General features: G+C 35.2%; 2 protein-coding genes across 2 annotated transcripts in view; both read right to left on the bottom strand.

The window, feature by feature from the left end:
- Window positions 1-11123, bottom strand: part of LOC127805885 (DNA ligase 4) — a 46567-nt gene extending 35444 nt beyond the window's left edge. The window contains exons 1-7 of the mRNA XM_052342712.1: window positions 10548-11123; window positions 5773-5864; window positions 5128-5213; window positions 4875-5011; window positions 3216-3290; window positions 2399-2490; window positions 1822-1893 (exon numbers count right to left, since the gene is read on the bottom strand). Of these exons, the coding sequence (XP_052198672.1) occupies window positions 1822-1893; window positions 2399-2490; window positions 3216-3290; window positions 4875-5011; window positions 5128-5213; window positions 5773-5864; window positions 10548-10886 (893 nt within the window). The 5' untranslated portion in view covers window positions 10887-11123. The remainder of the gene's footprint in view (window positions 1-1821; window positions 1894-2398; window positions 2491-3215; window positions 3291-4874; window positions 5012-5127; window positions 5214-5772; window positions 5865-10547) is intronic.
- An 864-nt stretch (window positions 11124-11987) lies between these two features.
- Window positions 11988-16092, bottom strand: LOC127806988 (uncharacterized). The gene is made up of 3 exons (XM_052344643.1): window positions 15816-16092; window positions 13752-13952; window positions 11988-12214 (listed from the first exon to the last, which is right to left on the bottom strand). The coding sequence occupies exons 1-3, from the start codon at window positions 15924-15926 to the stop codon at window positions 12179-12181; spliced, it is 348 nt and encodes a 115-aa protein (XP_052200603.1). The 5' UTR covers window positions 15927-16092; the 3' UTR covers window positions 11988-12178.
- Between the last annotated feature and the right edge of the window lie 323 nt (window positions 16093-16415).

Here is a 16415-nt window from a genome sequence, read left to right as displayed (position 1 = left end):
TTTGGCCAAGTCAAGGAGTTGAGGGGCCCTTGTAGACATTCTTTGATAGTGACCAAAGTGCTCAAGGAAAGAGTTTCTTCAACCCAGACAAGCAGGTGCCCCAAGCACCCTTGCAATCAAAACTCGTGGAGAGTTCCATCAATCATGCCAGAGGTGTATCAAGAGTGTGTTATAGAAAACTCATGCAAAAGATTCATATGCCACACCAAGGAGGTGCTACAACCATCCTTGTGATAACGGGCAAAGGGTGGGACACTACGTGCACTAGTTTTCTCAATCAAGGCTCAATCCTAAAAAAGAGGAAGGAGATCTACACTTCGAGTCATATATCAATAGCTCAATAACCAAAGGATGAGATTATAGAGTTTTGTGATTGCAGACATGGAGGTGATCCAGCATATGGCACCCATGATGTCATGGCATGTGCAGCCACAACCACAGAGGTTAGGACACTTCCTATGGGAATTACTTTTTACAAGGTTTCATAACACCTTTAAAATGGCCAACTAGTACGAAACAAGAACAAAAAAAAGTTTTGCAATATTGCACAAATTTTGACTGATATGTAGCTTAGGGAGCTATGCCCCCACCCCCCCACCCCAAAAAAAGAGCATAGATTGATACTCTTTTTCTTCAGGTTCCAGCTTCTCCTGCCATTAATTCCCTGGTGCTATGCTTCTTCCATCTGCTAGTTGATAGTCTTCTTCCAAAATCATAGATTTAACCCCATTTGTAAAGTCCTTTCAATGGCCTTTATTTTTCATTTCAGCAATTTTTTTGCAAAATATCTTCAAACCCATATAACCAACTATATTTATCTGTTGTTGACTATATTCCCCATAATATTGATCTTATAGCCAATTATATTTCCATATTCAATTGAAATAACATTTTGCCTTGTTATGGTCAATCTCTTACTCAACTCTGCCCTCGAAAAATCAAACTCCCAGACATTCTGCTTGGCATAGTCAAACCCATAGTTAACTGTAGCTTTCCTAGGCCAATAATAGGGGGTAAAATGGGCTGGCCCTCTTGGCCCACTATTCTATTTAAAAAAATAACAATATAATTTTTTATTAATACAACAAAAAAATGTTATATTTAACTTTGTAATCATTTTATTCAAAAAATATTACACAAGATTACATAATACAGTTTCTTGTATTGAATAATACTTAAAATTATTTTTATTGTCACAAAATCTTGACAAAAAAAAACTTATAAAATAAATACAACCTTATAATTTACAAAATATAATGGCATAAAATTAGGCACAGCCCCACCCCACACCTGGCAGGCCATTTGAGCTCCTGGTCAACTTTCCATGCTCTAAAAGCCTATTTTTGGCAGTTTTCTATCTTTTTGTACCCTCATTTTCCATCATTACAAATATTCACCAAAATACATAATTAAATTATTCTAAATTTGAAAATAATATTACAGGTCGGTAGACACCACTCCTATGTTTCTTCATGCAAGCCCCTGCCTCAGACGCTAGTGAAGGCTGTAGAGAGAATAAAAGAATCATGATGCCAAGAAAACACAGGATAACAGAAAACAAATGACTTGATGGGGAAAATAGTCCGAAGAAATAGAAAAAAAAAAAACAATGAAAAACAATCTAATCAAAGAAGGTTAAATCAAAATACTAAGCAATGAAAACAAAGAAAAGGTAAATCTCAATCCAAATGTAATAGGTTAAATAGATTCAGCTACCCATATTTCACCATAACTGCATGATCTAGACAAATGAAATCCCAATAAACAAAAGGCAGCCAGATATTATTGCAGCTGCATGTGAAATTGGTGTGACATCATTACCTGTCAACCAGAACGTTCTGCATGACAATATCTGACATGGAATGCCCATACTCAGGATGGTCAAGAAAGTTCCTGCAAAAAGGATATAAATTCTAAGTTGCATTAACTAAATGGATAAATTATGATTTAGCAGTACCAGGAAAAACGTTCATCAGCAGATGCAGATCCAAATTATGATTTACCAATACCATGAAGTTCACCAGCAGAAGCAAATCCAAAATATGCTTGATTTATGTAAAAAAAAAAACAAAATAACTCCTTTGTATTCTATTAGTAAGTTCCATCTTTCAAATTTGAGCATTAGATTAAATCTAACTTGTGAGTTACCAGTACTGGAAACATTTAATCTGCAAATGCAAAATCCAGAACAAGCTCGGTTTATGTAAAGAATTTCTATTTGCAAGTGGTATGCGAAAATTTAAACATGCAAGTAAAACTCCAAATGAATTATTTAAAAAATCAAAGATAATAAATAACTATGCCCAAGCAAAAAAAAAAGAATGCATAAAATGACAAAACAAAGTAAAGGTTTCCAATATCAGGAATTTATTGGTCACATATCAGGCCAGCAACAAACCTCGAGAAGAAATGTATCTCTCCTCCATTTTTATGGATTTGAATGCGGTCACCATCAAATTTGCACTCAACAACTACTTCCTTCCCATGAAGCTAAACATAAAAAGAAATAATAAGAAGGCTGCTACAAAAGAAGAAAGGAAGCTTTATTTGAAAAAAAAAGAAGCAAGAATAATAAGGCTAGGAAAGAATAAATCCAACTAGTTAATAAAATTCAATCTGTCACTTCTTATCACAGCTAGTCCCAAACTTGGACAACTGAGGAGGGGTTGCATCAACTAGCCAACAACCAGAATGTCACAACCACAAGGATATAATAGTAATTATATATTATATGTATTTCTTTCTAGTTGTATTTTGTTGTTGTAGCAGTCTGTACATTTCAGTTGTATTGTAACTGAAAGGATAGAACAGCCTATAAATAGGCTGAACCAGTTAGAGAATAGATGTTATTGAATGATAATAGAAATCTGTTTCTCTCTCAACTTCTCTGATCTCCCTCCCGATTCCCTTTGATTCTCTCCCAATCCTCTCTGTTCTATCTGATTTTCCCCTTGGTTCTTCTGATTTCTCCCTCCATTTCTGTTCTCTCTCTCTCAGTTTCTTCCAAATTCCTTTTAAAACCCTAGGTCAAACCTAGGTGCATGACACAGCATAAATTCATGACATCTTTCAACATAAATTCTAGACAAAGATTGGAGAGCCAGGATTAAAGTTTCTGAATCATAACAGATTGAACAAAACCAAGGTGCTCATCCCAGCATTGACTTTTCAACCATATCATATTTCACTTTACAATTCAAATGCCAACGTCAAACCTTTTTCCATGTAGCATTTGCATTACCAACCCTCATAGCAAGTTGAGGTCGCACAGGTTTTCCGACTTCTATGTCCTAAAAAGTATACAATAAAAACATCAGTATCTAACAAAAGATGGGCATTTCCTTTTGTTTTCTTTCTTTTTCTTTTTCAAAGGTAATATTCACAACAAAATGCCTTAAGAGGCAAACCCTTCACAAAGAAAAATACATAAAACTTTCAATGAATATCTAAAACATAATCAGACTAATCGACAAAGCAAGCCAAGTCTCTTCAAACCAAAGAAAGGAGACAAAATTAGAAAGAAGAATATTCATAATGAAGTTGAGTTGACACCTATTAAAGATAAAGAAGTGCAAGATGCGATAAGATGATTTGGATGTGCAAGGCGAACCAATACAACCACCTGAGATGAAAGTGGATGAAATGGAAGAAGTTTGTAATAAAAGAGATAGTCCAAACAGATAGAGAACGACCAAAAAAAACTTGACAAAAACCTTTTAGACATGACTTTAGATATAATAGCATTACAAGAGATATGGCCACGGATAAAGATGATCGTAGAACTTGTATTACAAACCTCACCTAGCGGGATCAAGGCTTGTGATTGTTGCTGTCATATTCAAAATTTATTGCATGTGTCAACTGACTGTTTTTTGTTATGATTTTTATTATCAACAAGACATACATCCAGAGATCAAACTGGTACAAAGATACACAGATATCAAACTACACTTGCTGGAATATGAATTTCCTCATTAAACAAAGTAAATTTTCTTTTCAATCATATCATGCACAGACCCAGGTCCTACCTCTCCCTTTCTTGAACAAAGTAATTCTCTTACCAATTATCTCGTGCATAAAAGGTATTACCATAGAAACAAATGCATACAAGTACATCACAGTATCATAAATTGCAAAAGATAAAACAGTGAGTTTGAAGAGTACAAAAGTTTGACGCATATGGGCATCTTAATCTAAAAGGTATTGCTCAAAGATCACACTATATCCTGTTCTCCACAATTACACAGGGCAACTAAATGTGTAGAACAGCTCTTGCTGCTAAGTGCAACTACAGAGAAGTTTTGAGCCAAGCACTGAAGTGAGTTCAAACATCTTTCAGCATAGCAAGTGTCATTTCATAAAAAATTTGAAAATGCTACAAAAAGATAGCCCAGAAATGCCAAATTGATAAATAAACAAGTACAAACAATGAGAATCACTATGTAAAGGATCTATAAGCATTTATTTTTTCACATAAAAGATAATATATTTAAACTTATCTTGACATTCTCAGGAATGAAGGAAAAGTAGGAGTTATCTGTCAGACAATTGCAGCAGAAATGAGATATCTGTCAGACACCTCCACTTTAATACTAAGAAAGAAAAAAAACCTTGGTTGAATAAAAAAAACTCCCCAATTGAAGAGTAGCTCATTTTATATTATCTATATCAACAAGAAAAGGATACTCCAAAACGTAGGGCAAAGGTAGAGAAAAGAACTCATAAAAGTTAACCTCAAAAATAAAATCAGTTCAAGCTTACAAGGTTATACACAGTAATGGCGGGATTAACCATGTTCAAAAGGTAATGGAAGATGTTTTTTCTGTGGCTCCAGGATTGAGCTAGAGAATGGATCAAATGGCATTTCAACAAACCTGGCGTTTGTGTCGTTGATTCCGATCCCATAACTTTTCACATACCAGTTTTAAGTCACATGTTACATTGAACAAGTCTTCGGCATCTGGATGAAATTCATGGAAGATGCCCTTCTCACTTACTCCCAACTTCAGATCTGCATTCACAAAATTTGGAGAGCAGGAACAACAAAAGAGGTGAAGGAAGACGCTTATGTTTTCGTTGCAGCAAAGTGGGCAACAGCATGGTATCATCTTGGGAAGTGGAACAAACCTTTTAAAATTATCATTATGATCCACTTCATTTCTTGTGCATTAGTTCTCTTGATTAGATCAGATAGGACAGAAGTTTTTGCAGCCCTGTTGCAAGATTTTGAAATGATAACCAGAAAAAAATAGAGATGTTACTTATCATATATGGATGCAAAACAAAAGGAAGGGGGGAGAGGATTGGGGGGGTAGTAAAATATGAGGTAGCAATCCGGGGGGAAAAACATCAAATCTATTCAATATTTCAAAGGAATCCATAAAATGATGTTTTTATCACCAAGAATCTACACATATCAGCAAATTGTTTAAAGGCCTTATTAATCATCTCAAAGGATATTCGGAAACGAGACCAAACTAAAAGGCAAGCATATGTAATATGACATAAAAATAAAGACCACATCTTAATCATCTTGAAGAAGATCTAAAAACAAAAGGCAAACTAAAAGGCAAGTAGATGTATACATGACTTGAAAATGATGTATCAATCGTGATTGAGACAAATTGACTGAGAAGTCACTACCATAACAGCAAGGACATAGAAAGAGAGAAAGAAGTAAAGATGCAGGAAACTAACATAAAAACTCATTATCAAAAATGCTCTTCACGGGAATCAGATTCTCATAGTGCAACAAAGACCAGAAGCATTTACCTATTTTCACATGAAGCCAAAGAATCAAGCAACTCGTTTAACTCCTTGATGGTTAGTTCACCAGAAGTCGAACCCTGCCTGCGCTGCAATACCTGCTAACAAGGAAGAGAAGAATATATTATTGCAAACCTTTGATTTGAGAAACAAACAGGTTGACAGTATATTGTATAAGCCAATCTTTATTTATAAGCAAAAATGCTAGAAAGATAGACATTAAGGATCCACGAGTTTTCACAATTTAGTCAAATTTGCAAGTGATGCTTCAGTTAAAACAATCAGTTCAACTAATAATTTCAAATAAGTCAAGTCCACACAATGAACTACCAGTTGAATTGTCAATGCATAAAACAATCTCATATTCAGCCCTACAATTTAAATTAGGCACATTTGGAGTAACTCAAGCAAATAATACTCTTCTAATTTGAGCCAGAAGGATTATTAATACTGAATTCTGATTTCTTCTAAAGGGATGATCCTTCCCAGAACCCACCCCAATCCCTACCACTCCTATTGCACTACATTCTAGGCAAAAAATAACTATTCTCACCAACTACAAGAATCTAATTTCAGTATCCTAAAGAAACACAGACATATCCTAGAGGTGTCATATAAATCTTGGACAATAACACACAATGGACACTGTCTAGCATGTCTCAGACACGCATCTAGAAGTTTCTTATTATATTTATAATTATTTAGATGCCAATACCATCAGTTCATCTAATTTTAAGCTTTTCAATTTTGTAACTCTAAAACTAAAACCTTCAAACAGGGCTATCTAAAGTAGATCTTAAGATTCCCTTGTTCACACTTCTTTTCCAATATGTAAATTTTGAAAACAATTTTTGCATAGAAATGTATTTTCAATATAAAAAATTGTTTGTTTGATCATCTACACAACAACAACATATTCAGCCTTTATCCCACTATGTGGGGTCGACTACATGAATTCTAGACTTCCATGTATTTCTATCTTTTGTCATATCTTCATTTAGACCCATATACTTCATATCAAACTTTAATGTCTCTCTCAAAGTCTTCTTAGGTCTGCCCCTACCTTTTTTTTTAACTAATTGTTCCATTTCATCAACTCTCCTCACAGGAGTGTCTCTTGGTCTCCTTTTCACATAACCAAACCATTTTAGTCTAGTCTCTCTCATCTTCTCCTCCGTTGGCATTACTCCTACCTTATTATGAATAACTTCATTTCTAATTTTATCTTTTCTTGTATGGCCGCACATCCATCTTAGCATCCTCATCTTCGCTACACTCGTCTTTTGTTCATGTTGGTATTTGACTGCCCAACATTCTGAGCCATACAACAAAACTGGTCTTATAGCTGTCCTATAGAATTTTCCTTTCAGTTTTAATGGGATTTTACCATCACATAACACCCCCGATGCATTTCTCCATTTTAGCCAACCTGCCTTAATTCTATGCATGACATCCTCGTGAATTTCTCCATCTTTTTGAATCACTGATCCCAAATATCGAAAATGGTCTTTTCTTTGTAAGATTTGGTCTTCCAATTTTATTATAACATCCTCCACTCTTGCATTCTTAATATTTTGTTTTTCTTCTACTTAATTTAAATCCCTTATATTCTAAATTGTTTCTTCACAACTCAAACTTAGTGTTCACTCCCTCTTTTGTTTCATCCACCAACACTATGTCATCTGCAAATAGCATACACCATGGCACGTCTGTCTGAATGTGTTTAGTGAGTTCATCCATTACTAAAGCAAATAAGTATGGATTTAGTGCAGAACTTTGATGCAATCCCATTGTAATTTGAAACGGTTTAGTATCCCCTCCGCATGTTTTGACCATTGTCTCTGCACCGTGATACATGTCCTTAAGGGCTTGTATATAGGCTATTTGAACTCCTTTCTTCTCTAAAACCCTCCATAATACTTCTCTAAGGACCCTATCATAGGCTTTTTCTAGATCTATAAACACCATATGTAGGTCTTTATGCTGATCCCGATACATTTCCATTAGGCACCTCAATAGGTATATAGCTTCCATTATTAACCTACCAGGCATGAAAACAAACTGATTTTCCGAGACATCTGTTTCTTTTCTGAGTCTCTGCTCTATTACTCTTTCCCAGAGTTTCATGGTATGGCTTATTAATTTAATTCCTCTGTAGTTTTCACAATTTTAAACATCCCCTTTGTTCTTGTATATAGGAACCAAAGTACTATTCCTCCACTCATCTGGCATCTTTTTTATGTAAGGATTGCGTTAAATAATTTCGTTAGCCAGGAGATGCCCTCTTCACTCATGCATTTCTATGCTTCTACTGATATATTATTCGGTCCCACCGCCTTATGATTTTTTATCTTTTTTAATGCTTGCCTTATTTCATTTGAGCTTCTGCGTCGATAAAATGTATAACTCACGTTCCTTTCGAAGTTACTAAGATGTCCCAACCTAACTCTTGTGTCCCCACCATCATTGAATAATTTTGTGAAATACTCCCTCCATCTCTCCTTAATCGCTCCCTCATTCACTAATGCATTTTGTTTTTCATCTTTTATGCATTTCACCTGGTTTAGATCCCTTATTTTTCTTTCTCTTGCTTTAGCTAATTTATATATATCCCTTTCTCCATCTTTTGTATCAAGTCGTTTATATAGATTCTCATATGCTTTTGACTTTACTTCACTAACAACTTTTTTTGCTGTCTTTTTTGTTTCTTTATAATTTTTTAGGTTTTCTTGATTGTTGCACTGATATACAGCCTTATAGCAAGTTTTCTTATTTCTAATTTTCAATTGTACCTCTTCATTCTACCACCAAAACTCCTTAAGGTTTAGGGCTCTACTATTTGTCTCTCCAAGGACTACCTTTGTCATGCTTCTCAGGGCAGTAGTCATTTCCCTCCACATTTGGTTTGCCGGTCCTTCTCTATTCCATTCCCTTCTACCCCTTAATTTTTCTTTAAAAATTAGTTGTTTCTCCCCTTTTAAATCCCACTACCTAATTCTTGGATTTTGTTTTATGTGATTTTTTCTCTTCCAATTTCTTACTTGGACATCAAGTACCAGAAGTCTATGTTGAGTAGTCAAACACTCCCCTGATATCACTTTACAATCCCTACAACATAATTGATCCTCTTGTCTCATGAGGAAGTAATCTATTTGGGTGCTTGATGTGACATTTTTATATGTGATTAAGTGTTCGTCACATTTTTTGAACCTAGTATTGGTTATGATGAGCCCATATGCTATAGCAAACTCTAGAATAGACTTACCTTTATTATTAATTTCCCCGAATCCATACCCTCCATGTACCTCTCTGCAGCCGTTTTCGTCTCTACCCACGTGACCATTTAAGTCACCTCCTACAATCAATTTCTCTTCTCTTAGTATCATTTGTATGAGTCCCTCTAAATCCTCCCAGAATTTTGCTTTTATCTCCTCACCTAACCCCGTTTGTAATGTATATGTACTAAAGATATTCATAGTCATTCTCCCTAGACCAACCTTCACCATAATAATCATATCCCCTATTCTCTTTACATCCACTACCTCATCTACTAAGCTTTTATCCATAATAATCCCCACTCCATTTTTTGCTCGATCATTTCCTATATACCATATTTTATATCCAGTTTTTGATAAAGTTTTTACTTTTTTCCCTACCCATCTCGTCTCTTGAAGGCACATAACAACTTGTGTGAGTAGAAAAGAGGGAATTTTAACACAACTTGGACCTTGTGTCTTAGGTTGATCTCATGGGCATGGGTACTCACTAATGTGCTATATTTCCCCTATGGGTGAGGTAGCCATGGTCAAGGTGAGAGGCATTCGTTATGCATGCTTAAAACCATACCTCCTCATGGTCTATAAAAAATAAATTTATTTGACACTAATTAACAGGGATTGAATTTACTCTAAAATTATTTACTTCTAATTTTTATGGAAAATAAGTATAAAGCTCAAAACTGTTTAATTATTTATTTATTAAGATTTATAAAACACTGAAGTATATTTCAGTTTATATTCCAACTATTTTCACACATTTCAGTATTCATTTAGGGTCTTTAATTTCCAACCCATTTTCATTTCCAAGCCAACCTAACCAGTACGAGGCAAAGAACTCTTTATCCTTGTTCCTAATAACAAGATTAACAGAAGTATACTAGGCTTGATTGATTATTTAAGAAATGGTGTAAAGTGTGGGAAGGAAAGAAGGAATTTTAACACAATTGGATTTTTAATAAACTTAAATTTCTTTTGTTGACTGGATGTCTGTGGACTGACCTGAGCTTCAATTCTAATAATCCGCTCGCATTTGAATTCAGCTATTCACGGTTTTTGGACTAAAAGCACCTTCTTTCAGCAGAATCCATGAGCGAAATTAATAGAAAAGGCATATCAAATTCAATCCTGTCTTTTTACTTTGGCAAATGTCTTTATTGGCAGAAACTCATCCAAGCACTGCCTAAGTAGACAAAGCTTGTTTGTCGGTGTAAATAAAGTCATTTAAAATTGAATTACTTGATTTGAATTTTTTCTGTTTAAGAACGAATGGATTGAAGTTTTTCTTTCCCCTTCTCTGGTAGGCATTGAACAGAATACATTGTCTCCTCGCGATACCAAATTAGAGAAATGTATACCGTTCACCAAGCAAAAAAAGAAAAAAAATCCTTAAACAGTCAAATGCCCAAGGTAAGGAACAAACGAAACAAAAACAAAGCTGGATAACCTCAAAGAAAGCAAAAAAAATAAAAAGAAAGAGAAATGAAATAGGAAAAGAAAACGGACCTCGGTAGCAACAAGGGCAAAGTTGCCCGCGTTGGGGCCGGAAGCGGAGCCGCCCTTGCGCCAGTTGAAGAGGCGGAGGGCGTCCTCTGAATCGCGAGACATGCCGAGAGCGTCGACAAGGCAAGTGGCGAGCACTGACTCCTTGAGGCCGTAGGTGCCGCGCTCTCGGTCGAGATTCGGGAGAATCAGCCTCATGGAGCTGAAGTAATCGTCCCCTTGGGGCTTGCAGAAGGTGTCCAGAAACTTCCGAAATTTGGAGCGCTTCTTGGCCGACGATTTGCTCTTCTGCATCCAGTTGAAGAGGCTGCACATCACGCTGAACTTGGTCGCCTCGCACATTTTCCAATCGACGAGTCTCGCTGTCCCTTGCTTCTCTACTACGAAGCGCTTGGAATGAAGAGGCGTGGGCTTATATAGTAAGGAACCGCCACTCTCCAGTTTTCCACACGAGTGCGGTAAACGCTGACTGCAATCTCGATTTCTTTTAAGTTATCCCAAACCCCCTCTAGTTTGGGTTTTTCCCCTAACCAGCCCCTGTGGTTTATTTTTCTCTCACAAAGGTCTTTTTTATTTATTCTTTTTTATCTTCCCAAATAAAGTTGGTAATTAAAATAAGAATAAAAGTTAAATAGCATAAATGATCACTGAATTTTGTATTAAGGTATAAAAAAGTCACTCAACTTTAATTTATAATGAAAAGATCACTAAATTTTAATTTAATATATAATTTCATAATTATCGTCAATTGTTATTAAAAAAATACTAATGGGATGTTGACGTGGCTAATAATGTGGATAACTAAACAGCACAAATAATCATTAAACTTTGCACAAAAGTATAAAAATATCACTAAATTTTCCACTAACATACAAAAAAATCACTAAACTTTGTACTAAAATGTAAAAATATTAACATTTTATTAGTCTATTTTAACAATAATTAATGATAGTTATAGAATTATATATTAAATTAAAATTCAGTAACATTTTAACCACAAATCGAAATACAATAACATTTTTTTAATCTTAGTATAAAATTTAATGACTATTTATACTATTTGACCAGTGATGAAAAGTGTTATTTAATCAATTACCACTCATAATTAAATTAATTGAACACGCAAATATGCATGTGTCAATTACTTTATTTTATATAAAAAAAATAAAATAATTTAAAATAATATGATATCAACCAACATTTGCAATAATGAATAATTACAATTAAATTAAAAACAAACATGTTTATATACATAATACATGTGCATAGATTGTGTGACTGTAAATCTCTTAGATTGTGTGATTGTAAATCTCTTTCTCTCTCCTGCGAAGATATATGTTTTCTAATTCCCAAACGCAACGTGTAACTCAACAGTTAACACCGCACCATAGCCTAAGAACAAAGCAGATTTGCATGCATGAGGGGAGAAAGGAGGCCAAATGATGCAAACAAAATCAAGCAATATCTTGACTAATATTAGAACGAAGTTTTCACCCATGACAGACGAATTCATGGAGTTCTCCTCTCTCTCCAAAGAGGGATTACATAGAAAGGTATGAAAATGGCCACATGGAGCATGAGTTTCAATATTCAACACCTCCTCCGACTTATCTGTTGCTTTGAGTACACCCCAGTCAAAATGTTGAGCCATTAAACCCGAAGAATGGGCGCTGGACCAGCAAAAAATGAGGTGCGAGATCAGTAGTTAGTAAATGAGCAGAGTAATACCAAGTTTAAAGACTCTAAAGTAAAACACTCAGCCGAAGAATCAGATCGAAAGTTTTCCTTCTTAGCACACCATTGTGGCCGTTTCCCACCCCGTTTCCTCTTGCAATGCAAGAGCCACCAACTTTTCTAAGCATAAACTTGTGAAAATTAAAGCTGAAGGAAGTTTCCCCTATGGCAACATCGTGCCAGTGGAATATTTTTCTTTGCACTTTAGCATACAATGGGAAAACTGCAAACTAAGTAACTCGTTGAGAAGAAGAATGAAAGTTTCGGTACCACTACAAAGATGGGTAACAACAGGCAGTAGAGGGAAAAAATTGATTGCCCTTCACGAACAGTGTCTCAACTTAGTTACTGTTTTTTAGGGGATGAAACTTGAAGTCACTAGTAAGGACATCAAACGCTCTTCAAATATCTTCACATTCAAATCTCTGCTAAAAGAGACTGAAATATTCAACACAATATTGAATCTGTTTCTTTCACTACGAAGGATAATATTTGATCATTTCAGAGGTACAGCTTGCTTAAATTTTCGGACTTAAAAAAAGATGCACAAATGAATTTCCAAAGCTTCATAGATTGGACGAATAACAAAGTGAAGCAGGTTACTTAAACAACTCTATCCCAATATGATTTAGTCGTACATATATGCTCAAATCTGAACCAATTCTACTCCTATTAACCCCCATGAGCAATCCAGTCTTACCCTTACGGCCAATCCTCCTATGTTGTTGTACAGCAAAAGCTATAATTGCCATGTCAAATCCATCCAATCAAACTCAACCTAAACTTCATGCCAGTTATAAGACATGTCAGACAGCCAAGCTTCCTATACCTTCATAGCAACAAGATCTGACAAAATAATAGTTTATCACTTGGAATGGTTTTGACCATTTATCAGCAATTCTTCAGTTCATTTCTTTATCGTAATGACCACCTTGACACCTAGTTCATTTGAAATGTTGAATGCACACAACAAGGGATGCATTGTGTGTGTGCGTGCACAACAACTATAGCAGAACTAAAATGAAAGCAATCTATCCTGATCAGAAATACTGCAATAAAAGCCATCAAGTTTATGGCTCTTTTTTCTTCCTTCCTTCCTCTTTTTCTTTTGTTTTGTGTGCGTGTGCGTGTGCGTGTGCGTGTGTGTGTGTGTTGGGGAGGGGTATCATGTGAGAAGAAGACCAATAGAGGCTTAAGGAATCTGAAAAGGAGAATTGATGAAATGGAGCAAGTATTTAGCAAAAGAGGAAGGCCAATAAATATTTGGGAGAGACTCTTAGGTGCAAGGACATGAGTTATAAGTGTCTTGTAGAAAATAAAGCCATAGATTGAATGGCTGGGAAGTTAGATTGCATGTAGTTGATTGATATTTTTTATCTGGGGGGAGGGGGTGTTTATATGAGTTCCAGCATATGTCTCCAATAGGAACAGATGATTACCAAATAATCATACAGGTACAAGTTAAAAAATTACCTGAACATCATAAAATTTGATATAAAACCGCGAGCTATCTACAGAGAGCTTTGTTTCAAGAATATCTGCAATTGTTGAACTCAATTTTCCATTAACACTGGGCCCTAGGCCCCCAATGGAGATCAACTCTCCATATGCAGCTGGTTCTTCTGTACCGGCAAATGCCATAGGCACTGCTCCATTCAGCAGTATCATCACATACTGAAGAATAAAGGAAACATAAATGACTCCATGTGCCTATAAAGATATTGAAATGCCAGAACATATATCCAAACCAAAACTGAACTATTACATATAGCAAAGAAGAACAAGTTGATAAACCTACATTGCAGGAACAACAGGCAACACATTTTTGACAAACATATAGTGTTTACTCTATCCATATAAATTCACATACTAATATTGACTATAAAATAGGGTCATAGTAACATTAACAAACATATAGTTGCTTATATAATTGTATTCACCCACATACAAAGAGCTTATTCTATCTTAATTTTCATAAGAGTAATCACTTCAACTACATCTCCAACTCTGCAACCAACTAAAGGAAAGAATGCAGCAATATATTTAAAACTTTCCAGCAATATATTTAAAAGGAAAAGACAATGGCATGTAATTTTTCCCTGACAAGAGTTCTAAATAATAATCCATGCAGGCAGATAGGCAACTTACTCTTGTAAGATAATGCACCAGAGCCCCAAATTATACACTTTTCCTGTTTGTCTAATAATGCTGTTCATTTCAGTAATACAATACGAGTACAAAGAATCAGCCCAATTAAGGAATTTACAGGGTCAAAACTAGGCAAGCTATTAAGAATATGAGCCAATACACTTATCCACCCTACTGTAATATATGTAACAAAGTGCCAAGCGGCATTTGTAACATATCAACTACCAAGTGTTCTAAACCCATCCGACATGGTGGCAGCTTTTTTCCCCCTTTACTTATTGTTATTTAAAATCTCAAAGCATCAAGTTAATGAGTCATGCTATAAGACTTTGGGAAAAGGTGATTGAGCAATTGTTAAGAAAAAAAAAAATGGTTTCTAAAAATTAATTTGGTTTTATGCTTAGTACACCAAGAAAGGAAGTTATCAATTTGCTAAGTAGATACAGGTTATTAACAATATGTATCACATAATAGAGATGTGTGTTAGGACTACAGAAAAAATACAAAGTCTTTTGCAATTATAACAGGATTACATCAAGGATCTGGACTACAAATCATTGGCACAGGCATATTAATCTTAAGCCATTTCCTCCCTCTCCCTCACTCACTCACACACACACACACCCTTTTTGGTTGACAACATGTAAATTTCTTGTAAGGAAATCCTTTATGGCGAATGGTTTCTCTAAGCAATTGGAACTGTTGGTTTGCAATTTCTGATACGTGCAAACCTGTGAAGATATAATAGCTAAAGATGGGGAGGGGAAAAGGAAAAAAAAGAAAGAGGCAGTTGCTAAAATAAATTTTTTTTTGGTAAATACTGCATAAAATTATGTTAAGCTAACATTTTCCTTGAGTACTTCTTCAACTACACCACGTTACCTAAAGTTCCATATTTTGCAATCAGTTCAACGTGTTAGCAACGTTCATAAAACAGCTGCGACCGTGTAACCTCAGAAGCACAATCCACCCACCAACATAAGGTTTTCAGATTTCCACACCAGTTTGCAGGAAAAAGACAACCAAATTAGTAATTACTCTTGATTCCTAACGGCTTCAAAGAACTCCAAGAGAATTGTAGCAGTCTTTACAGGCAGAAAGAGTTAGGAACGACTTCCTTGGCTTTTCTCATCAGTGAATGCAAGAGGTTCCACACTAGCACAAGTTTTCCAACATCTAAATTTCTTCAGAAACGACCAAACAATGTATTGAACAAACAAAATTAATAAAACCCGGCAACTTAAAAACTCAAAAACTTTCAGAGTAATAACATCAAACAGTTGACGGCCATTGGCACGACGACGATGCCCGTAAACACAGGCGCCCGCGATGACAAGAAAAAAAAAAATAGAAAAAGAAGATATCGAAGAAGGGAATAAGGAACTTAACAGACTCGGGCTTGCCAATGACTTTGGCAACAGCTTTAGTGGCATCCTTCAGAATGTCAGACGCAACCACAGCATCTACCGGAACATTCGTGAACAGATTCAAAGTGGGCATTGCTTCTTCTTCTTCTTCTACGACTAGTTTATTAGTATTTCAGGTAAGCTCAGAGAGATCAGTTCAACCAGTTTGAGGCTTAAAGCTCGAGGCAAAGGCACCAAATGGTTGGTTTCAAATTAAGAAGCTTGCAGATAAGTGCTTTTTGGCCTTACCAGAAACCTCGTCGAGGGTCTGGATTAGCTTCTCCCGCTGTTAAATGGTAATTAATTTTAGTTTTATTTTTAGAAAATACATAATTTTTTTCCCGCAAATAAAAATTTCTTAAAACTAACCAAAATTATCTATAATTTTAAATTAGAATATACCCGGAGTCTTACAATAAAAGTCCAAGAAAATCAAAGTACCTAAAGAATAAAAGAATAAATAATCCTCCTAATAATAAGAAAAAATAAAATATATAAATATCAAGAGAATATCTCTCTCAATATCATACTCTAAAATTATTAAACAAAATATATTTTTTAAACATTATAACTTAAGGTGACA

This window comes from Diospyros lotus, chromosome 7 (assembly GCF_014633365.1).
Source record: "Diospyros lotus cultivar Yz01 chromosome 7, ASM1463336v1, whole genome shotgun sequence".
NCBI lineage: Eukaryota > Viridiplantae > Streptophyta > Magnoliopsida > Ericales > Ebenaceae > Diospyros > Diospyros lotus.
The sequence above is the reverse complement of the archived record's forward strand: the minus strand, read 5'-3'. Positions and strand labels throughout refer to the sequence as shown.